This window comes from Mustelus asterias, chromosome 18, assembly GCF_964213995.1.
Source record: "Mustelus asterias chromosome 18, sMusAst1.hap1.1, whole genome shotgun sequence".
In the NCBI taxonomy this organism is placed as follows: Eukaryota; Metazoa; Chordata; class Chondrichthyes; order Carcharhiniformes; family Triakidae; genus Mustelus; species Mustelus asterias.
This window is the reverse complement of record NC_135818.1, coordinates 23,844,172-23,868,447: the sequence shown is the minus strand read 5'-3', so window position 1 is coordinate 23,868,447 and position 24,276 is coordinate 23,844,172. Positions and strand designations below refer to the sequence as shown.

Genomic DNA, 24,276 nt, shown 5'->3' with positions numbered 1-24,276 from the left:
CACCTCAGCACTTCACTGTACCACAAGCCCACGGATAACCTCACGATGCTCCACTTCTCCAGCTTCAACTCTAAACATATTAAAGAAGCCATTCCCTACGGACAAGCCCTCCTGGATCTGCTCAGATGAGGAGGATCACAACAGACACCTACAGATGTTGAAAGACGCCCTCATAAGAACAGGATATGGCGCTTGACACATCGATTGACAGTTCCGACGTGTCACAGCGAAAAACCGCACCGACCTCTTCAGAAGACAAACATGGGATACGTCGTCCAGTACTTCCCCGGAGCGGAGAAGCTACGACATCTTCTCCGGAGCCTTCAACATGTCATCGATGAAGACGAATATCATGCCAAGGCTATCCCCACACCCCCACTTCTTGCCTTCAAACAACCGCACAACCTCAAACAGACCATTGTCCGCAGCAAACTACCCAGCCTTCAGGGGAACAGTGACCCCTGACACCTGCCACCGCAACCTCTGCAAGACATACCGGATCATCGAAACTGATGCCATCATGTCACGTGAGAACACTATCCACCAGGTACACGGTACATACCCTTGCGACTCGGCCAACGTTGTCAACCTGATACGCATGATGTGGAGATGCCGGCGTTGGACTGTGGTAAGCACAGTAAGAAGTATCACAACACCAGGTTAAAGTCCAACAGGTTTATTTGGCAGCACTAGCTTTCGGAGCCTCAAGCTCCTTCTTCAGGTGAGTGAGGACTTGTGTTCACAAACAGGGCATATAAAGACACAAACTCAATTTACAAGATAATGGTTGGAATGCGAGTCTTTATAGGTAATTTACAGGTAATCTTTACAGGTAATCTGATACGCTGCAGGAAAGGATGTCCCGAGGCATGGTACATTGGGGAGATCATGCAGACGCTACAACAACGGATGAATGAACACCGCTCGAAAATCACCAGGCAGGAGTGTTCCCTTCCAGCCGGGGAACACTTCAGCAGTCATGGGCATTCAGCGTCTGATCTTCGGGTAAGTGTTCTCCAAGGCGGCCTTCACGACAACGCAGAATCGCTTAGCAGAAACTGATAGCCAAGTTCCGCACACATGGGGACGACCTCAACCAGGATCTTGGGTTCATGTCACACTATCTGTAACCCCCACGACTTGCCTGGGCTTGCAAAACCTCACTAACTGTCCTGGCTGGAGACAATACACATCTCTTTAACTTGTGCTTGGCCCTCTCTCCACTCACATTGTCTGTACCTTTAAGACTTGATTACCTGTAAAGACTCGCATTCCAACCATTATCTTGTAAATTGAGTTTGTGTCTGTATATGCCCTGTTGTGAACACAACTCCTCACTCACCTGATGAAGGAGCAGTCCTCCGAAAGCTTGTGCTGCCAAATAAACCTGTTGGACTTTAACCTGGTGTTATGAGACTTCTTACTAATATTGTTGAATTCCAAGGGGAGATGGTTAGATGTTGTCTTGTTGGAGATGGTCATTGCCTGCCATTTGGGTGGCACAAATCTTACTGCTGTTTATCAGCCCGAAGCTGAATGTTGTCTAGGTCTTGCTGCATGCAGGTGTAGAACTGAATACTCTGCAATCAGCAGCAAATATCCATACTTCCGACTTTCTGATGGAAGCTATTGCTGAAGCAGCTGAAGATGATTGCACCTGCAGCAATGATATGGTGCTGTGATGATTTGCCTCTACTTTTGTTTGTGCTAAGCGTGATCTCTGACAGTGGGGTCAGTGATATCATTGACCTCACCTTTAGTAGGCCTCTTTGATGTCACACTAAGCCAAATGCTGCCTTGTTGTCTGCTACATTCTACCTTCTGTAAACTTGAGGTCACCCCAAACTCTGCTGCTCATGTCTTAACTCGGAGAAGTCCCATTCTCCTGTTCGCCCAAGTGCCCGCTGAACTATGTTGGCTCCCAGCAAAGAAACATTTTAGCTGGAATCTTATCACTGATCACGGCGGCGGAATTTTCCCGTCCCGCTGCAGTGAATGGAGATTTGGCTGGCGGCCAAATTCTCCGACCTCGCTGCTGCGGGAGCGTGGTGTGAACAGCAGGTAAGATCGCTCCCTTTGATTTTAAAATTCTCATTCTTGTTTTCAAACCCTGCATGGCCTTGCCCTCCCTACCTTTGTAATCTCCTCCAGTCCCAAAGCCCTCTGAGATATTTGCATTGCTCTAATTCTCTTGTACATTCCCAATTATATTTGCTCTACCAATGGTGACCATGCTTTCAGCTGCTTAGGCCTCAGCTCTAAAATGACCTCCCTTCAACTCTACATTACTCCACTTTTTACACACTCCTTAAAACCTATCTTTTTGACCAAGCTTTTGATCATCTCTCCTAATATTTCCCTTCCATACCCAATCTGGCCTACATGTGATTCCAGACCAACTGCAATGTGGTTGACTCTTAACTGCTTTCTGACTAGCCTAGCAAGCCATTCATTTCAAGGGCAACAAGGAGTGGGCAACAAATGCTGGCCTTGCCAGTGATGCCCATATTCCATGAAACAATAAAGAAATAAATATTTTCCCAAGTTGAAGAGGGGAATGTTCGAGTTAAGAGAACATTTTCAGTTGCTGACAGGCCCGACTAATTATGATTTGTTTCCTTGTCAGGAAATCTGTGAGAATCCAAAGTTCATCATTGGTGGAGCCTCAAGAACTGATATCTGTCAAGGAGATTTGGGTAAGCTCTTGCTTGAAGTTTTCTAAGCCTTGAAATTACTTGGGAGCTAGTATGGGACCAACACTCAATAGCTTCGACAACACCATTGATCAGCTATTTTAATTTAAACAGGTTATAAGGTTATAAAGTTGGTTATAATAGAGTGGAAGAATTTGGCATGAATGCATTAAAATTATGCCAGTAATGCTTTCCATTCTGTAGTTGGTACTAACAGGGATCCAGTATGTTAACTGGTCACCCTCAAAAATAAATATTTTCATATAGTGTTGGAGCAAGTAAGTAATGCAAAAAAGAATGTCATTGCCTGAAAGTATAAAGACATCCAGTGAGAAGAAAAACTATCCTCTACCAATGTGGAAATCATAGGAACATGCGAATTTGAAAAGTATCTGCTTAGAAATTTGCCTGGACCCAAAATGCCACAGATAGACCCAGGACCAACTTAGTATTGCACCTTATTATCATTTAACTAGTGAATTGCTGACAGATTTGATTTGATTTGATTTATTATTGTCACATGTATTAGCATACAGTGAAAAGTATTGTTTCTTGCGCGCTATACAGACAGAGCATACTATTCATAGAGAAGGAAACGAGAGAGTAGAATGTAGTGTTACAGTCAAAGCTAGGGTGTAGGGAAAGATCAACTTAATGCAAGGTAGGTCCATTTAAAAGTCTGACGGCAGCAGGGAAGAAGCTGTTGTTGAGTCGGTTAGTTAATGACCTCAGACTTTTGTATCTTTTTCCCGACGGAAGGAGGTGGAAGAGAGAATGTGTGGGTGCGTGGGGTCCTTAGTTATGCTGGCTGCTTTGCCGAGGCAGCGGGAATGGATGGGAGGCTGGTTTGCATGATGGACTGGGCTACATTCACAACCTTTTGTAGTTTCTTGTGGTCTTGGCAGAGCAGGAGCCATACCAAGCTGTGATACAGCCAGAAAGCATGCTTTCTATGGTGCATCTGTAAAACTTGGTGAGAGTCGTAGCTGACATGCTAAATTTCCTTAGTCTTCTGAGAAAGTAGAGGTGTTGGTGGGCTTTCCTAACTATAATGTTGGTATGGGGGGACCAGGACAGGTTATTGGTGATCTGAACACCTAAAAATTTGAAGCTCTCAACACTTTCCACTTCATCCCCGTTGATGTAGATAGGGACATGTTCTCCCTTATGCTTCCTGAAGTCGATGACAATCTCCTTCGTTTTGTTGACATTGAGGGAGAGATTATTGTTGCCGCACCAGTTCACCAGATTCTCTATCTCATTCCTGTACTCTGTCTCATCATTGTTTGAGATCCGACCTACTATGGCGGTGTCGTCAGCAAACTTGAAAATCGAGTTGGATAAAAGGTGTCCCAGGCAGCTTGCTGGGGTTGAGAACTCAATGGTAGCACTGGTCCTCAGGTGAGACATCAACGTGTGACTAGGACTGAGGGTCAGGAGGGCACAATCAAAATGTCCTGTTACCATGGTCCCTATGTGTAGATCAGTTATCAAGTATTTCTTAAAGAGTATAATAACTCCAGGAGTCAGCTGTAAAGGAACAGCTTTATTGCACAAAATAAAATCAAGCAAAACCACAAGCCTGTGGTAAACACAAACAGGTCCCAAACGCGACAATACAATGGACCCACTCAAGGGCCTGCTTTACAAAGGGCTCGGTATATGGGCTCCATCTGCTAAGGTAATTACCAATCATCAGGGAGCTCATATTTTACGAGTCCTATAGGGAGGTCACTCAATGATTCCCCATGCAAGTCCTGGGTATTATCACAGAGAGAGAAAAAAACAAATGTTAGTTACACATCACAAAAAAACCTGTTCAGATACAAGTGTGCATTATTCATATGTAGTTCCTGAAGGGCAAGTAATTACAAACAGCAGCCGGTTACATATAACAGCATTATTAACCTCTGGTTTGAAATATCAGATGAACGGGGAGATACTGACTGACTGGTTGGCTGATTTTTGACCACTTTGGCTCCAGTTCAAAGACTCGGGCCCCCTAAGGCCTTTTGGTTCTTGTGGCCCAACCAACTGCAGTCCACCTCACATTGTGGTGAAGACGATGTTCTGTGTGATCTTTGCGACTTTGAGAAAACAATTCTTCTTCTGGGTAAATTACAGGATGGAGGTTCATTTTGTTCTACTGATCTTCTCCCAAGATTTTTCCTGGTTGATGAAATTAAGAAGGAGGAGGAAGTATTTCTGCCCCGGTAACATCCTTCCCCTCCTGGCCAGTGATTTTTATGTAATGAAAAACATTTCTGTTTCCATGAATGGGCCTTATTGTGAGTTGTTGAGAAGAGTTCTCAAATTTCCAGTAAGTATGACTAGATCACTGATCAGATGGCTTCTCACACAGTTGTCTTCATTTCCAAGTAACCACTAGCAGGCTATTATTCACTGAAAGCTGTGGTTGCTATCAGGTAGAGAAAGAGACCATTAGGCCCAAGAAAATCCACACTTAAGATTGTCCCTACTTTCCACTTTCTCCCCATAATCCTCAGCTCTTTCTTGTCAGAAATGTGTAGTTTCCTGACCCCACAAATATCCTGTTTCAATAGCCTCGCCCAGAAACTTTTATAAGACTATTATCCTTTGAAGAAAATGTTCTGTCTCACTCCACTTTCACTTTTCACTTGTGTTTCTTGGCATTTGAACCTCAGCATCCCATGAACAGTTAAATGGACATAGTGGCTGCTGCTTGGAAACTCATGCACGTGAGGTTACTGATCAGTTCCGATGAATTAGTAGGAACCAGCAATGTGAAATTTCTCATTCTGCAAAAAAATGGAAGAATTATATGTTATTAACAGTTGGCTAATGAAATCATAGAAACATGTGAATTTGAAACATATCAGCTTAGCAATTTGCCGAACCCAAAATGCCACAGATAGGCCCAGGGTCCACTTAGCGTTGCACCTTGGGCCTCGTTATCATTTAACTGGTGCATGGCTGACAGCTAAAAGGCGTCCCAGGCAACTTGCTGGGGCTGAGGACTCATTGGTGACAGTGGCCTTCAGGTGAGTCATTAAGAGGATTGTGGGTCGGAAGGACTAAAAATGAATGGGGGTCCATGAAGATGGGTAGTAATCGTGGAGATTGGGGGCTGCGGTCAGAAAGGTAGCGACCAAGTTTGTGCAGGATGGCACCAGTGATTGGGAGAGTTTATGGTTGTAACTGGGATATTCAAGATTATGTTGAGGGTGGATGGTGGAGAATGATGGTCGGAATTGCCTGCTTTGAGGGTTCAGGTAAGTATATTTTAAACATTTACCTTGCAGTGTACAACAATACTTTTAACAATTGCCTGTTAGTCCATATGTAGTGGTTGCATTTAGTTTTCCACCTTGGGCACCTTGCTTCTGAGTCAGAGATTGTGGGTTCAGGTTGTTTTCTAAGACTTGAGCACAATAATCAAGGTTGACAGTCCAGCACGTTACTGAGGCCTCTGTACTATCAGAGGTAGTGGACTGGATTTTCCTACTGTTCCCACTGGTGGGATCTTCCGGCCCCACTGATGGCGCTCCCCGTTCCCTGCCATGGGTCCTCCGGCAGCAGAGAGTGCGAACAAAAACTCCGTTGACAGCGGCAGGACCAGATGATCCCACCACGCCCATTGATATGGGGTGGTGTTGGGGACTAATAGAGGAATTATCCCTGGTGTCCTAGCTATTTTATATCTCTCAATTAACACTACAAAATAACAGATTATCTGGTCATTATCACATTACTGTTAGTGTGCAAATTGACTGTCACATATTTCTACATTACAACAGTGACAACACTTCAGAAGTATTTCATTGACTGCAAAGTACTTTGGGAGGTTTGGTTATTGTAATAAGCATTATGTAAATACAAATCTTTCTTCCTGCTAACAGCTGTGTTCATTGCAGGGAATGCTCCCAATCCCTTAGCTTATGCAACACCTCGAGGTCACTGCTTAATATGTAGTGTGAAGAGAGGCAAAACTGGGATCAAACTTCTTTCAAGACTCACCACCTGAACACTAGTCACCGGTACCTATATAGCTATTCCCCAGTACAAGTCACGAAGGATGACAAAATTAAGGAAAAATATCACAGCTTTTGGAGGGTTAATAAGTGATATAAGAGCAGAGTGTTTCTTCCATTCTTCATAGAACAATTGCTGGAGCTACTGTATGCTGACAAGCATAAAATAGCATTGTGTGAGATAGGTGCTGGGCCTCGGGTCAGTGCTTTGGAACAATGCCCATTAGGAGCAGCACCCCAGCAAGCTGCCGACCTTTGTACAGGCTATTGTTTCAGCAAACCATGTCCTAACAATCAGATGTGCTGCTAGTGGATTCTCTGTGTTCAGATGGAGCATGCTCTGTATCATCAACAGCAAAATATTTGTTTCTTGCATTTGTACATGTGATAGGGGCATCACTAGCTAGGCCAACATTTATTGTCCATCTCTAATTGCTCTTGAGAAGGTGGTGTTGAGTCTGCATGAACTGCTGCAGTTCAACTGGTGTAAGTACTCCCACAGTGCTGCTAGGGATGGAGCTGCAGGATTTTGAACCATGACAATGAAGAAACAGTGATATATTCCATATCAGGGTGGTGTCTGTCTTGGAGGGGCATTTGCAGATGCTAGTGTTTCAATGAATCTGCTGTGTTTGTCCTAGTTTAGTTTATTTTATTTTATTAGTGTCACAACTAGGCTTACATTAACACTGCAATGACGTTACTGTAAAAGTTACTAGTCGTCACATTCTGGCGCCTGTTTGGATACAATGAGGGAGAATTTAGCATGGCTAATGCACCTAACTCGCACGTCTTTCAGACAGTGGGAGGAAACCGGAACACCCGGAGGAAAGTAGAGGTTGTAGATTTGGAGGTTGCTATTGATGGAGCCCTGGTGAGTTGCTGCAGTGTAACTTGTAGATGGTATACTCTGCTGCCACAATGAACTGGTGGTGAAGAGAGTGGATGTTTTAACTGGTGGATAGGCTGCAAATGAAGTGGGCTGCTTTGTCCAGGATGGTATCAAGCATCCAGGCAAATGGAGAGTATTTCGTCAGATTCTTGACTTGTGCAGTGCAGATAGTAGTTAGGCTTTGGAGAGACAGAAAATTAGTTAATCACACAGAATTCCTAGCCTTGGAACTGCTTTTGTAGCAGTAGTGTTCATCTGACTGGTTCAGTCAAGTTTCTGATCATTGATAATCCAGGATGTTGATGGTGGATGTTCAGCAATGGTAATGCTGTTGACTGTCATGGGGAAATGGTTAGATTCACTCTTGTTGGAGATGATCATTTTCTGGCATTTGAGTGGCATGTTACTTGTCACATATCAGCCCAAGCCTGAATATTGACCAGTTCTTGCTGTATGCGGGCATGGACATCTTCAGTAAATGAGGAGTTGCGAACGGTATTGAACACTGTGCAACCTTCTGCAACCATCTCATTTCTGAGCTTTTGTTTGAGGAAAGGTCATTGATGAAAGAACTGAAGATGGCTGTGCTTAGGATGCTGCCCTAAGGAACTGCTGCAGGGGCTGAAATAATTGTTCTTCTTTGTGCTAGGTATAACTCCAACCTTAACAACTGAGACAGAACCTCAAAAAGAAATCTGTGTGAAATACTGACAGATATTTCTGAAATCCTTAGAAATACCTACAGCTAGAGAATGGCCCACATCTGATCTGCATCCAGGGGGTGGTGGCCAGATTTCACTCTGTGCCCTCCCCCCAACAGAATGAAACAAAGGCACTTTTTGCTGAGATGGTTGTGGGGAGACAGAAGATTTCTCGACACTGCACTCCTGCCTCTGGAGTGAAAATACAGGTTTAATATGTCAGACTGATGACCCTTCATCAATATAAATTCATATTTCCCCGTGCCAAGCAGCTCTCCAATGAATCTGCACTGTGTCTCCATTGCCACAATATCCAGAGTTTTACCCTGGGCTCCTGAATAATGTGTTCCAATTATACACAGTAATACACAGTTTTCAAAAGCTTATTAAACAACTAAATTTCACATAGCACTCCCCCTTAACCAGATGTAACCATCCTGTGGGCACACGGCTGTGCAATTGGGACCATGGCTTACTGTTGGGGCTCAGTGGAAAGAGCTTTACTCTGCATCTAGCTGCACTGTACCTGTCCATGGAGTGTGTGCTACATCTTGGGTAATTAAAATGGGAAAGGGTTGAATTTCTTAAGACTTACTTGATGTGCATGAAATTCACCAGGTAAAGTCCAGTTAGAACCATAGAACCATAGAAAATTACAGCTCAGAAACAGGCCCTTTGGCCCTTCTTGTCTGTGCCGAACCATTTTATGCCTAGTCCCACTGACCTGCACTTGGACCATATCCCTCCACACCCCTCTCATCCATGAACCCGTCCAGGTTTTTCTTAAATGTTAAAAGTGACCCCGCATTTACCACTTTATCCGGCAGCTCATTCCACACTCCCACCACTCTCTGCGTGAAGAAGCCCCCCCTAATATTCCCTTTAAACTTTTCTCCTTTCACCCTTAACCCATGCCCTCTGGTTTTTTTCTCCCCTAGCCTCAGCGGAAAAAGCCTGCTTGCATTCACTCTATCTATACCCATCAAAATCTTATACACCTCTATCAAATCTCCCCTCAATCTTCTACGCTCCAGGGAATAAAGTCCCAACCTATTCAATCTCTCTCTGTAACTCAGCTTCTCAAGTCCCGGCAACATCCTTGTGAACCTTCTCTGCACTCTTTCAATCTTATTTACATCCTTCCTGTAACTAGGTGACCAAAACTGTACACAATACTCCAAATTCGGCCTCACCAATGCCTTATATAACCTTACCATAACACTCCAACTTTTATACTCGATACTCCGATTTATAAAGGCCAATGTACCAAAGGCACTCTTTACGACCCTATCCACCTGTGACGTCACTTTTAGGGAACTCTGTACCTGTATTCCCAGATCCCTCTGTTCAACTGCACTCTTCAGAGTCCTGTCTTTATCTTTTAAAACTTGTCAGCACACTAATAACTGGTTGTCAGTGCTCCTTAAGTATAACTTAACGCAATTCCTTCAACTCAACAAGAACAAGCCCTGGAATATTGCAGTCAGTAAATCAAGTCTGTCTGAAGGATTAGCATTCCAGAAAATAATCCCATCAGATTACTATGTGTGAAATTTAAGCATAAAGTATCAGGATCAAACTGGACTCAAGGTGTCAAGATTTAACAGAAGCAAACATTCAAACCAATATTACAAAAAATAAGCAGCGAATTAAGTGAGACATTGGGGGGAATTCTCCATGCTGGTGGGATTCTCGTGGGTTTCACAACGGCATGGGGTGACATCAGTGGGAAATCTCATTGACAGCAGCAGGGCCAGGGAATCCTGTGCCAACGTGCCATTTCCTGCCGCCGAGAAACACGTGGCTGGGAGGTGAAAAGGATGGAAGCCTTATATTGAAAAAGTGACTTATTTGATAAAATAACATGTAAAAGGTTTGCTAATGATATTTTGGTTCATGGAATAGAAGGGTCAGTGTTAGCTTGGATAAAAAACTTGGCTTAAGGGCAGAAAACAGAGTCATGTTGTTTTTCAGATGGGGAATGGTAGACAATGATGTTTCCAAGTGTCATGCTACGAACATTTCTTGTTTGAGATATATATATATATATAAGTGACTTGGAATTCACAGAGTGAAATTACAAAATTTACTCATGATACCAAATTTGGAGATGTTTCAGGCAGTGAGGATGGTACCAGTCGACTGTAACAGGACATTAATAGACTGCCAAACGGGCAGACAAGTGACAGATAGAATTTAATTCAGAGCAGTGTGAGCTGATGCTTAAGGTGGCAGAAGAGATCTGTCGTTCAATATGGACTTAATGGCAGTGTAAAGGGATGGATGGACCCGGGGATCCAACTCCAGGAATGAATAGACTTTTGAAAGTGGCAGAATATATTTAGAAGGTTGATAGGAAACCATATGGGATCTTAAGTTCACAAATAGAGGCATTTAGTAGAAAAGCTGAGAAGTTATGCTGAACCTTGATAAGCTGTAGTTAGGCCACAACTAGAATGTTGCATCAAGTTCTGGGAGAATGTGAGCGTCCTTGGGAGGATGCTGATGAAATTTACCAGGAAGGTTCCAGGAAAGTGTGTTTTTAGCTACAAGGTTAGGTTAGAGAAGCTTCAGTTGTTCTCCTTGAGCAAAGCTGATTATTATAGGTTTGGAGAAGGTAGACAAATCAAAACTGTTCCCTTTAACTGATCGTACAAGGACAACAGGACATAGATTTTTAAGTTTTGGATAAGAGATGCAAAGAGACTGTGAGGAAGAACTTTTCATGCATTGAATGATAATAACCCGGAGCTTGCTGTCCATGAAGGTGGCAGAAATGGAGATGATGAATGATTTCAAAGGAAATTGGATTGGCACTTCATGGAAATAAACCTGCTAGGCTATGGATATGGGAAGAGAATTGCACATGGATTGGATTGCTCTTTGGAGAGCCAACATGTATTTGATTGGTCAAATTATTTCTTTCCATGCCATAGTGAGTTTTGGATTCAATGGGTGAATTGAAAGTCTGACCCCAAGATGGGTCTTGAGGTGGGAGAGAGCATTTAATTATGCTAGAGGGTATGGCATAGGGATTCCATCACCTTCTCACCTATTCCTCCATTAAGCCTGTGGATGGCTTTCCTGCCCAACATCAGTTGTTTTCTTAAATATTGTTAAATATTAGGCCCTCTATGTTTCAGCAGGCACAGAATAATTTTCTTTCAGCTTCTAAAGGGCAGGCTATTTAAATAACTTCAGAGTCTGACAGTTCTTTAGCCCTTATCCATCCATAATAAGTATTTCTATCTACTTTCTCCAGTGAAAATGGATTCTGTTTGAATTCAACATTGAGTTCAAATGGCTCTGCTAAGTTGGTATTTCTAATATGTGGGAGTCACATCCTGCTCCCTTGCCCTACCAACAAAAATGGGATGTGCCAGATTTGGGGGTGGAACTTCTTGATCTGAGTCCCACCTTCCTTTTTAAAAGATTCTGAAGTATCCACGACTCCATGAAAATCTAGGCCTAACTCTGTTGCTTTCTACAGAGGGAGGTGATGACCAAGAGGTATTATCGCTAGACTATTAATCCAGAAACTCAGCTAATGTTCTGCGGACCCGAGTTTGAATCCCCCCACAGCAGGTGGTGGAATTTGAATTCAATAAAGAAATCTGGAATTAAGAATCTACTGATGAACATGAAACCATTGTCGATTGTTGGAAAAACCCATCTGGTTCACTAATGTCCTTTAGGGAAAGAAATCTGCCGTCCTTACTTGGCCTAGCCTACATGTGACTCCAGATCCGCAGCAATGTGGTTGACTCTCAACTTCCCTCCAAGGGCAACTAAGGATGGGTAATAAATGCTGACCAGCCAGCGATGTCCGAGTCTCACTTACCTGCAGAGTGTTTCCAGCACTTACTGTTTTTATTACAGCTTTCAATTAATTGGAGCAGATTAAAGTGCTTTGATCGATTTGATAGTTGTTTAAGATTACAAGGAAATGAGATAGAGTTGATAGAAAAGGACTTTTAACTGTATTTCCGGAGTATAGAACGGTGTAGAACAATGACTAAATATAAGATGGAAGTATTTGGACAGAGAACAAGAATTTTTTTTAAGCACAGTTTGTGAAGTTGTAAATGCAGAGTTAGTGATTGAAACAAGTGATGTCAATACTCAAAAAGGAGTTGAAGAGGCAACTGAAAGAATTACCTTTTCTCGCTGTGAAACTCAAAGCAGGTCACAGATTCATTCTCTCCTTTAACTCTCTGTGTCAGCCTATAACATGCTGCTTCTAATATTAGAGGAATGATTAGCTTTGCAAAGTTCAACAGATGGTGCATCAGTGCTGTCTTTAAATGTCACAGCAATTTGAAGACAAGGTGTCCTGTTTCTTTCATTTGGTGCATCATATGAGATAGTAATTTCCCACTGATTGTTGGCATTATCTAAAGATATGAATTCATGCCTATTACAGTCTTGCACTCCTTGGGTTTGGTTTCACTCTTCCAATCCAATGTTGAGCACCTTCACCTGACTCAGAACTTAGGTAATTAAATTGATCTCTTGCAGTTCCTCTCTTCTTTCGAAGGCCTTTTATCTGCTGGAGTATAGTTTCTCAGTAATTAATACATTTCTGCATCTTGTGAAAATGGCCATTCATTATGTGTTCGGCCATACAGTGAGCATCAGCGGATTGTTATACTGTGGGGGCAGGGGATGGAAATTATGACATCTGAGCCATATCCTGTCCTTCCCTAACATCGTGATGTGGAGATGCAGGCGTTGGACTGGGGTAAATACACTAAGAAGTCTCACAACACCTGGTTAAAGTCCAACAGGTTTATTTGGTAGCAAAAGCCACTAGCTTTCGGAGCGCTGCTCCTTCGTCAGGTAAGTGGGAGTTCTGTTCACAAACAGGGCATATAAAGACACAAACTCAATTTACAAAATAATGATTGGAATGTGAGTCTTTACACGTAATCAAGTCTTAAAGGTACAGACAATGTGAGTGGAGAGAGGGTTAAGCACAGGTTAAAGAGATGTGTATTGTCTCCAGCCGGGACAGTTAGTGAGATTGTGCAAGCCCAGGCAAGTCATGGGGGTTACAGATAGTGTGACACGAACCCAAGATCCCAGTTGAGGCCGTCCTCATGTGTGCGGACCTTGGCTATCAGCCTCTGCTCAGCGACTCTGCGTTGTCGTGTGTCGTGAAGGCCGCTTTGGAGAACATGGCCCTCATAAGAACAGGATATGGCGCTCGTCTCATCAATCGACAGTTCCGACGCGCCACAGCGAAAAACCGCACTGACCTCCTCAGAAGACAAACACGGGACACGGCGGACACAGTATCCTTCATCGTCCAGTACTTCCCCGGAGCGGAGAAGCTACGACATCTTCTCCGGAGCCTTCAACATGTCATTGATAAAGACGAACATTTTGCCAAGGCCATCCCCACACCCCCACTTCTTGCCTTCAAACAACCGCACAACCCCAAACAGACCATTGTCAGCAGCAAAATACCCAGCCTTCAGGAGAACAGTGACCACGACAACCCTGCCACAGCAACCTGTGCAAGACGTGCCGGATCATCGACACAGATGCCATCATCTCACATGAGAACACCATCCACCAGGTACACGGTACATACTCTTGCAACTCGGCCAACGTTGTCTACCTGATACGCTGCAGGAAAGGATGTCCCGAGGCATGGTATATTGGGGAGACCATGTAGATGCTACGACAACGGATGAATGAACACCGCTCGACAATCACCAGGCAAGAGTGTTCTCTTCCTGTTGGGGAACACTTCAGCGGTCACGGGCATTCGGCCTCTGATCTTCGGGTAAGCGTTCTCCAAAGCGGCCTTCACGACACACGACAACGCAGAGTTGCTAAGCAGAGACTGTTAGCCAAGTTCCGCATACATGAGGACGGCTTCAACCAGGATCTTGGGTTCATGTCACACTATCTGTAACCCTCATGACTTGCCTGGGCTTGCAAAATCTCACTAACTGACCCGGCTGGAGACAATACACATCCCTTTAACCTGTGCTTAACCCTCTCTCCACTCACATTGTCTGTATCTTTGAGACTTGATTACCTGTAAAGACTCGCATTCCAACCATTATTTTGTAAATTGAGTTTGTGTCTTTATATACCCTGTTTGTGAACAGAACTCCCACTTACCTGATGAAGGAGCAGCGCTCCGAAGGCTAGTGGCTTTTGCTACCAAATAAATCTGTTGGACTTTAACCAGGTGTTGTGAGACTTCTTACTGTGCTTACCTAACATCAGCATGCACAGGGCTAGAGTTAAGGCCAACACAGAGGCACTTATGAAGAGACACCAACAGATTCTCCAACAAGAAGCACTAGAATTATAGAGCACAGAATGAGGCCATTAAGCTCTTTGTTTCTTTTCATATTCATTCAAAGATGTAGGCTTCGCTGGCTAGGCCAGCATTTATTGCCCATTGTTAATTGCGATGTCCTTAATTTGGAGGTTGGACTTGATCTGTATTGGGGATATATGGTGACAATAGCATCATGGATAGCGGCATAAGGGCTGACTAAAATATTTGTGACTATCCCATGTCCCAATTCGATACCCAGGTAGCAACTGAGTGGTCTATGCTGTTCTATTTTTATACTTTGTACTGGATTGAGATGGTTAAAATTAAGATAAATGTTAACTGTATTTTTGTGGGACTTGAGTCACATATAGGCCATTCTGGGTAAGCACATCTGGTTTCTTTCCCTAAATGCCTTTCAGGAAAATATGTCACCTACTCTGAAATGTTGACATAGGACTGTTTATTGGGTCAGTACTTGATGAGAGATCTATGCTGCAACAAAACCATTCTGTACCTTATTTAGGAGCGTTTGATGATGCAGTGTATAGACATAACTTAACTATGTGTTTAACCTGTTCTACACCTCACTGTAGAGTGCTTGACACACCAGCAATGAGTGTGAAAAGCTGGAATGCAGCTTCTAATCCCTCGAGTTTAGCCGGCCATTAAATTAGATAATCTGCAATTGAACTCTATATACCCCAGGTTGTACCACATCACTGAATGCCTTTGACTACCAATTTGGTTTAACATTTAAAAAATGTAAAATGAGAGTGATAAAGCTCTATTTGCAGCACCTACACTCCTAATCTGGTTCAATGCAATAAAAGCATCCAAAATGCACATAATTAAAAATTCAAATAGGAGGCTTTCTAGTGTACATTCCTGTAAGGATGAAGAATAAGTATGGCAAGTTTTGGAAACCTTGGATAATGAGACACATTGTGAGCCGAGTCAAAGAGAAAAAGGAAGCATTTGTCAAGGCTAGGAAGCTAAGAACACACAAAGAAAGTGTGGAATACAAGGAAAGTAGAAATAAACTTAAGCAAGGAGTAAGGAGGGCTAAAATGGGTCATGAAAAATCATTGACCAGCAGGATTAAGGAAAATCACAAGGCTTTTTATACATATATAAAGAGCAAGAGGGTAGCCAGGGAGAGGGTTGGCCCACTCAAGGACAGGGGAGGGAATTTATGCATGGAGCCAGAGGAAATGGGCAAGGTATTAAATGAATACTTTGCGTCAGTATTCACCAAAGAGAAGGACTTGGTGGATGATAAGTCTGGGAAAGGGTATGTAGATAGTTTGAGTCATGTTGAGATCAAAAAGGAGGAGGTATTGGGGTGCTTGAGAAACATTAAGGTAAACAAGTTCCCAGGGCCTGATATACCTCAGAATACTGAAAGAAGCAAGGGAAGAAATTGCTGGGGCCTTGAGAGAAATCTTTGTATTCTCACTGACTACAGGGGAGGTCCCAGAGGATTGGAGAATAGCCAATGTTGTTCCTTTGTTTAAGAAGGGTAGCAAGAATAATCCAGGTAATTACAGGCCGGTGAGTCTGAAGTCAGTGGTAGGGAAATTATTGGAGAGGATTCTTCGAGACAGAATTTACTCCCACTTGGAAACAACTGGACGTATTAGCGAGGAGCAACATGGTTTTGTGAAGGGGAGGTCATGTCTCACTAACTTGATCGAGTTTTTCGAGGAAGTGACGAAGATGATTGATGAGGGTAGGGCAGTGGATGTTGTCTACATGGATTTCAGTAAGGCCTTTGACAAGGTTCCTCATGGTAGACTGGTGCAGAAGGTGAAGTCGCATGGTATCAGAGGTGAGCTGGCAAGATGGATACAGAACTGGCTCGGTCATAGAAGACAGAGGGTAGCAGTGGAAGGGTGCGTTTCTGAATGGAGGGCTGTGACAAGTGGTGTTCCTCAGGGATCAGTGTTGGGACCATTGCTGTTTGTAATCTATATAAATGATTTGGAGGAAAATATAATTGGTTTGATTAGTAAGTTTGCGGGCAACATAAAGGTTGGTGGATTTGCAGATAGTGATGAGGACCACCAGAGGATACAGCAGGATATAGATCGATTGGAGAGATGGCAGATGGAATTTAATCTGGACAAATGTGAGGTAATGCATTTTGGAAGGTCTAATACAGATAGGAAATATACAGTAAGTGGCAGAACCCTTAAGAGTATTGATAGGCAGAGGGATCTGGGTGTGCAGGTACACAGGTCACTGAAAGTGGCAATGCAGATGGAGAAGGTAGTCAAGAAGGCATATGGAATGCTTGCCTTCATTGGCCGGGGCATTGAGCTTAAAAATTGGCAAGTCATGTTGCAGCTTTATCGAACCTTAGTTAGGCCGCACTTGGAATATAGCGTTCAATTCTGGTCACCACACTACCAGAAGGATGTGGAAGCTTTGGAGAGGGTACAGAAAAGATTTACCAGGTTGCTGCCTGGTATGGAGGGCATTAGCAATGAGGAGAGGTTGGAGAAACTTGGTTTGTCCTCACTGGAAGGACGGAGGTTGAGGGGCGACCTGATAGAAGTCTACAAGTTTATGAGGGGCATGGATAGAGTGGATAGTCAGAAGCTTTTTCCCAGGGTGAAAGAGTAAATTACTAGGGGGCATAGGTTTAAGGTGCGAGGGGCAAGGTTTAAAGGAGATGTACTAGGCATGTTTTTTACACAGAGGGTGGTGGGTGCCTGGAACTCGCTGCTGGGGGAGGTCGTGGAAGCAGATACGATAGTGAGTTTTAAGGGGCATCTGGACAAATACATGAATAGGATGGGAATAAAGGGGATAGGGTCCCCGGAAGGGGGTTTTAGTTCAGTCGGGCAGTATGTTGGTGCAAGCTTGGCGGGCCGAAGGGCTTGTTCCTGTACTGTAATTTTCTTTGTTCTTTGTTCAAGTAGCAGAATCTTTAAAATCAATTTTAAATTCCATATGTTTGCAACTGTTGGTTTTAGGACAAGATACCTGACACCCCGCTTCATTTATTGTTAATCAAAATTCTTGAACTGGGACCAAAATGCTTTTATGATGTAGGATAGAGAAAAGATGGCATGCCATCTAGAACAAGAATGCAATGTCTTGGAGAGGAGTGACAATTCTGGTGCTGTTTGAAACCTGGAGGGCAGAGGCAGGCTGTTTGAAAAGCCATGTTTCAATCCCACTGGGAAAGGTTGCTGGTTTTAGGGAGAACTGTATCTTGTAATGAACGTACCTATTGTTCCAGTGGGGATTTCCCAAATACCTTCATATCTTTAAATAAATTTTGAATTTCTCAATGGTTTGTTGGTGCCAACAAGGTCAGACACAAGGGAGGAGAGCAGAGGTGAGACATGCCCTGATAGTGCCTCATCTTCAAGTATACATGACTAAAAATTAAACCTCTGATCTTTTTACCCTCTTTTGTCCAATTGCTTGGACAATTTAGAATAAATATGAATAATCGAACATTGTGGATGATACATGAGTAATGGGACAATGCAGCGAGTACATGAATAGTGGGATAATGTTGAGCGTGCACGTGTTAAGGTCAGTTTAAAGAGTACACAGGCAATGGGACTGTGCAGAGGGTACAAGAACAACAGGAAAGTGTAAAGGGTACATGAATAATGAGACAATGTAGATGGTACATGAGTAATGGAACAATGTAGAACAGACACCAGTAATAGAGCAGTGTAGGATATGTAAGTAATAGAATAATGTAGAGAGTACATAAATAATGGGATAATGTTTTCTTTTCATTTGTTCATGGGATGTCAGTATATCTGGTAAAGGCAGTATTTATTGCTCATCACCAATTGCCTTTGAAAAAGTGGCTGTGAACTGCTGTCCTCTGCTACAGTCCATGTGATGTAGGTGTACCCACTGTAGTGTTAGGGAGGTTGGATAAATATATGCCAGTAGATGTAGTGTATTTAGATTTCCAAAAGGCATTTGATAAGATGCCACATTAAAGGTTACCACACAGTTTTTGTCCCATTATAAATGGAGAAATATACAGGTTACATTGGAAGTTCAGACAAGGTTCATGAGACTGATTCCTGACATGAAGGGTTTTATTATGAAGAAAGGTTGAGCAGGCTGGGCCTATATTCATTGATGTTTAGAAGAATGGTAGGTGGTCTTATTGAAACATAAGAATCTGAGGGGGCTTGGCAGAGTGATGCTGAGAGATAGTTTTTGTGCACCTGCTGCTCCTGTTCTTCTAGATGATAGAGTTTGTGGCATTTGTTGAAGGAACTTTGGTGAGTTGCTGCAGCACATCTTGTAAATGGTGCACATTGCAGCCACTGTGCGCCACTGGTGGAGGGAATGAATATTTAAGGCGGTGAATGGGGCGCTGATCAAGCAGAATGTTTTCTATGGACAACAAGTACTCCTGCTTGAGTACTGTTGGGGGGGGACAGCCCATCTGGGGGAAGCAGCAGTGGCCGTGTCTCCGGGGTGGAGTCCGGCCCTGGAACTCAGAGGGCTAAGGAAAAGAGGAGGAAGGCAGTATTAATCGGGGACTCGACAGTCAGGGGGACGGACAGGCGATTTTGCGGAGACTTCTTACTGTGTTCACCCCAGTCCAACGCTGGCATCTCCACATCGTTGCCCAAAGGAGGGAGAGAGTGGGTATAGATGGGTCTTTTTCTAAATGGAGGTCGGTCACCAGTGGTGTGCCCCAGGGATCTGTTCTGGGACCCTTGCTGTTTGTCATTTTCATAAATGACCTGGATGAGGAAGCGGAGGGATGGGTTGGTAAGTTTGCCGACGACACGAAGGTTGGTGGGGTTGTGGATAGTCTGGAGGGATGTCAGAAGTTACAGAGGGACATAGATAGGATGCAAGACTGGGCGGACAAGTGGCAGATGGACTTCAACCCAGATAAATGCGTCGTGGTCCATTTTGGTCGGTCAAATGGGATGAAGGAGTACAATATAAAGGGAAAAACTCTTAGTACTGTAGAGGATCAGAAGGACCTTGGGGTCCGGGTCCATAGGACTCTAAAATCGTCCCCGCAGGTGGAGGAGGTGGTTAAGAAGGCGTATGGTGTGCTGGCCTTTATCAGTTGAGGAATTGAGTTTAGGAGTCTGGGGATAATGATGCAGCTATGTAAGACCCTCGTCAGACCCCACTTGGAGTACTGTGCTCAGTTCTGGTCGCCTCACTATAGAAAGGATGTGGAAAAGATTGAAAGGGTGCAGAGGAGATTTACAAGGATGTTGCCTGGATTGAATGGCATGCCTTATGAGGATAGGCTGAGGGAGCTCGGTCTTTTCTCCTTGGAGAGACGAAGGATGAGAGGAGACCTAATAGAGGTGTATAAGATGTTGAGAGGCATAGACGGATGGACTCTCAGAGGCTTTTTCCCAGGGTGGAAATGTCTGCTACGAGAGGACACAGGTTTAGGGTGCTGGGGGGTAGGTACAGGGGAGATGTTAGGGGTAAGTTTTTCACACAGAGGGTGGTGGGCGAGTGGAATCGGCTGCCGTTAGTGGTGGTGGAGGCGAACTCAATAGGGTATTTTAAGAGACTCCTGGATGAGTACATAGAGCTTAATAGGATGGAGGGTTATAGGTAGGTCTAGAAGGTAGGGATGTGTTCGGCACAACTTGTGGGCCGAAGGGCCTGTTTGTGCTGTAGCTTTTCTATGTTTCTAATAGCAAGACTAGGGGCAAAGCTAGTTCTGGAGAGCATATCTTCAATCTTTACTGTGTTCAGTGCATTCTGCCCTTTATTGATATCATGTGGAATGAGTTGAATTGGCTGAAGACTGGCATCTGTGATGCTGGGGATCACAGGAGAATGTCGAGGTGGATCATCCACTCTGCACCTCTGGCTGAAAGAGGTTTGCAAACACTTTCACCACTTCTTTTGCACTGACATGCTGGACTCTTCCATTATTGAGGATGGGGATGTTCATTGGTTGTTTAATTGCCCATCACCATTTATGACTGTATGTGGAAAGTCTGCAGATAGATCTGATCCACCAGTTGTGTGATTGCTTAGCTCTGTCTATAGCATGTTGTTTCTGCTTTATAATTTGTTTGCAATCCTGTGTTGTTGTTTCACCTCATTTTTCGGCATACTCCCTTATTGAACTAGGGTTAATCCCCTGGCTTGATGGTAATGTTAGACTGGGGGATATGCTGGGCCATGAGCTGACAGATTGTAGTGAAGTACAATTCCGCTGCTGATGGGCCACAGTGTCTGATGGATTCCCAATTTTGAATTACCAGGCGTGTTCTGAATCCATCCCATTTAGCATGGTGATATTTCTACACAAAATGATGAAGCATGTCCTCAGTGTGAAGCGGGATTTTGTTTCCACAAGTACTAGGCGGTGGTCATTCCTACCAATACTATCATGGTCAGATGCATCGACCACAGATAAGTTTGTGAAGACCAGGTTAAGTAGGTTTATCCTCTTGCTGCTTTTCTCACCACCTACCACAAGCTTTGCCTGGATATAGCTCCTTTAGGATTCAACCACTTTGGTCAGTAGTAGTTCTGCCAAGCCACTCTTGGTGATTGACATTGAAGTTCCCCACCCAGAGTACAATCTGTGCCTTTGCTACCCTCAGTTCTTCTTCCAAATGGAAGAGTACTGATTCATCAGCTGAGGGAGGGTGATAGGTGGTAATCACAGGAGATTTCATTTCCCATGGTTGCACTGATGCCATAAGACTTCATAGGTCTGGAAACAATGTTGAGGACTCCCAGGGCTACCACTCCCTTACAGTATATAAACTTACACACAGCAATACAGAAGTAAATACTTTTCACTGTATCCCAATACATGTGACAATAATAAATCAAATCGAATCAAAAGCTGTATGGTATAATAAAATAAGAGGGGTCTCTGTTGTTTGAAACAAATCAGAGCAAACATACTCAAAGATATACAATTGCATTATTTTACATAACTTTGTTTCTTCCCAATCAAAGATGAACCAAATATTATTTTCAACTATTTTCCCAATTTTTGGTATCTTAAATCTTGCGCAAGTTTTTTTTCTAAACCTGGAATTGAAAACAACAAAACTCATTAATATATCAACTTCAAAGGCAAACATTTTGGTCAGGGAAGACAGCATTTTAGATTAATCTCCTATTGTTTCTAATTTTCTTCTCAAACTGATTTGTCAATCACAAGTGTTTGCGAACAATATCCTGCTTTAACATGATTTGACAATGGCTTGAATATATGGTGTGCTCTCAGTTGGACTGAGGGGACCATATTAATATCCTTAGTCTGTTAATATCATTGGATTTGATCACATTTCCACAGTCATGTTTACTGGTGATGATGTGGAGCTGCCTGCGTTGCCCCTTCATCACATGAGTGCAAGTGGCAGCGCTTCGAAAGCTCGTGCTACCAAATAAACCTATTGGACTTTAACTTGGTGTTGTGCGACTTCTTACTATGTTTACTAGTTGCCAGTGCAGCTGGCACAGACTCGAGAATCACCTGTGCATTGGGATCATTCGAGGTAGCTGGTCTGTTCTCCTCTGTGAAGCTGAATAGCACTTAATAACTCCCAACCATTGACACTATCTACATTTCCTGCTGCCCTGGAAAAGCAACCAGCATAATTAAGGACCCCACGCACCCTGGGCATATTCATTTCCACCTTCTTCCATCGGGAAAAAGATACAAAAGAGTATCTTTTGTATCTTTTCAGAGTAATGAAGTGCCTCCTAGATCATGAAGTGCTTGACACTGGAGTTCCCTCCTTGGAGTGACCTGTCTCTCATAGACCGATATGTCATTTTCCCCCTGCACCAGAATGATTAAATTGGTTAAATGTGAACAGTTGGGGAGCAAGAGATGTTGCAGATCATTCTGTGGGAATGTTTTTAGAGTTATGCATGCAAGTAATTACTGTTATTAGAACTGACTTTAACATTCAGGATGTCTCCAAGAGCAATGAAACTCTAATTGACCTAAACACTTAGGATGTTCCAAGACCAATTAATCTCTAACTGAGCTGAGGACATTGCAGAAATTGGACATGAAAATAGTAAGTCAGGTGGCATACAAAGGAATAAAGCATTACAAATATGACAACCTATCTGGTTGATACAGCAAATTCTCTGCTTAATTATGAACAGTGCACAAAAGATCTCCAAGCTCCAAAATATGTTACATCTTCTTTCCATGACCCATCATCATTGCCTGGCATGTGAAATATTTTTCTTACAGACCTATACACATTGGGTGGGGGCCTTCATTTATGCCTTTTGGTTAGGACAAAAATGCTTCATGTTAAAATCAGGCTATCTCCATCCCCCATAAAATGTCCCCCATAAAGATGATACAGAGTACCAAAGAGGTGAGTTTATGGTGAACTCAGATTTGGATTGCAACATTGGGAAAAAAGATCATAGTCCATTTCATTCATTTTCTCCCATCTTGGTAGTCATACTATATGATGATAATGGAGTTGTTGACGAGTTTGAATAATCAATCTCTGTCAACTTGTCTTCAACACACCCACCTACATGAGAAAAACCCCAGTGGTGGAGAGCTTTGGGAATCATAGGACTAAAGTCACCTGCTCCTCCCAAACATGCTGCAGTTGCCATGTCATGTCTCAAATTACTCAGATCCTGTAGCCCTGAATGTTGGGATTGGGTGAGTCAATACTGATGGTTTCTATTTTTAACCAGGTGATTGCTGGTTCCTGGCTGCCATTGCTTGTCTGACTCTTAATGAGAAGCTGCTGTACCGGGTCATCCCTAGAGATCAGCACTTTACAGAAAACTATGCTGGGATCTTCCATTTCCAGGTACTGTCATTCTCCAGAAGGATAGTGATTATAGAAGCAAGCAGGCTATCATCAGAGTCAGTTTCGCAGTATGTTACAGCATCGGCTGTGGGCTGTTTCTGTTCTTGTTCTGCTAGGTCACAGATAGCAATCAACCCCTCTCTTCAAAGGGAATCTGGAGTTTCCTTGGGCCTCACAGTCTCAGGACATCCATTGGCACTTCCCAACCTTATCACTTGCATCCCTAACTCTGGTCCACTTTGTGAGTGAAGGTCATTATTATATTGGAAACAATTCCATGATCGGCCCAGACATGGAGAGCAGCCACATCCTCCCTCAACAAAGGAGATAGGATGGACGTAGGGAAGTTGTTTCCATTAACAGGGGAGACTAGGACGCGGGGGCACAGCCTTAGAATAAAAGGGAGTCACTTTAGAACAGAGATGAGGAGAAATTTCTTCAGCCAGAGAGTGGTGGGTCTGTGGAATTCATTGCCACAGAGGGCTGTGGAGGCCGAGACGTTGAGCGTCTTCAAGACAGAAATTGATAAATTCTTGATTTCTCGAGGAATTAAGGGCTATGGGGAGAGAGCGGGTAAATGGAGTTGAAATCAACCATGATTGAATGGTGGAGTGGACTCGATGGGCCGAATGGCCTTACTTCCGCTCCTATGTCTTATGGTCTTATGGTCTTATATCGACAGGGAATACTCAGGCATATCACAGGCAAATGACAGGGAATGCACGGACAAATCCCCCTGTACAGACACTTCCCCCATTCACACAGGGAACTTGCCATTTATTTTCTTCCACTGAGACAGTCAGGGACGAGCCAGACATTTCCCCACAAGTTAGCTAGATATCAGAAGGATGAGGAATGCATGGACATGTTCTGGTAGC

General features: G+C 43.5%; 1 protein-coding gene across 10 annotated transcripts in view; it reads left to right on the top strand.

Moving 5' to 3' along the window:
* LOC144507009 (calpain-3-like) overlaps positions 1-24,276 on the top strand; it is a 132,234-nt gene that overhangs the window by 35,779 nt on the left and 72,179 nt on the right. For 6 of the 10 annotated variants that reach the window (XM_078233533.1, XM_078233531.1, XM_078233535.1 and 3 more), the window contains 2 exons: positions 2,627-2,696; positions 23,280-23,398. The exons of 1 other annotated variant lie outside the window; for it this stretch is intronic. In XM_078233533.1, coding sequence (XP_078089659.1) covers positions 2,627-2,696; positions 23,280-23,398 — 189 coding nt within the window. The remainder of the gene's footprint in view (positions 1-2,626; positions 2,697-23,279; positions 23,399-24,276) is intronic. 3 more of the 10 variants (XM_078233537.1, XM_078233536.1, XM_078233539.1) reach the window with 1 other exon arrangement.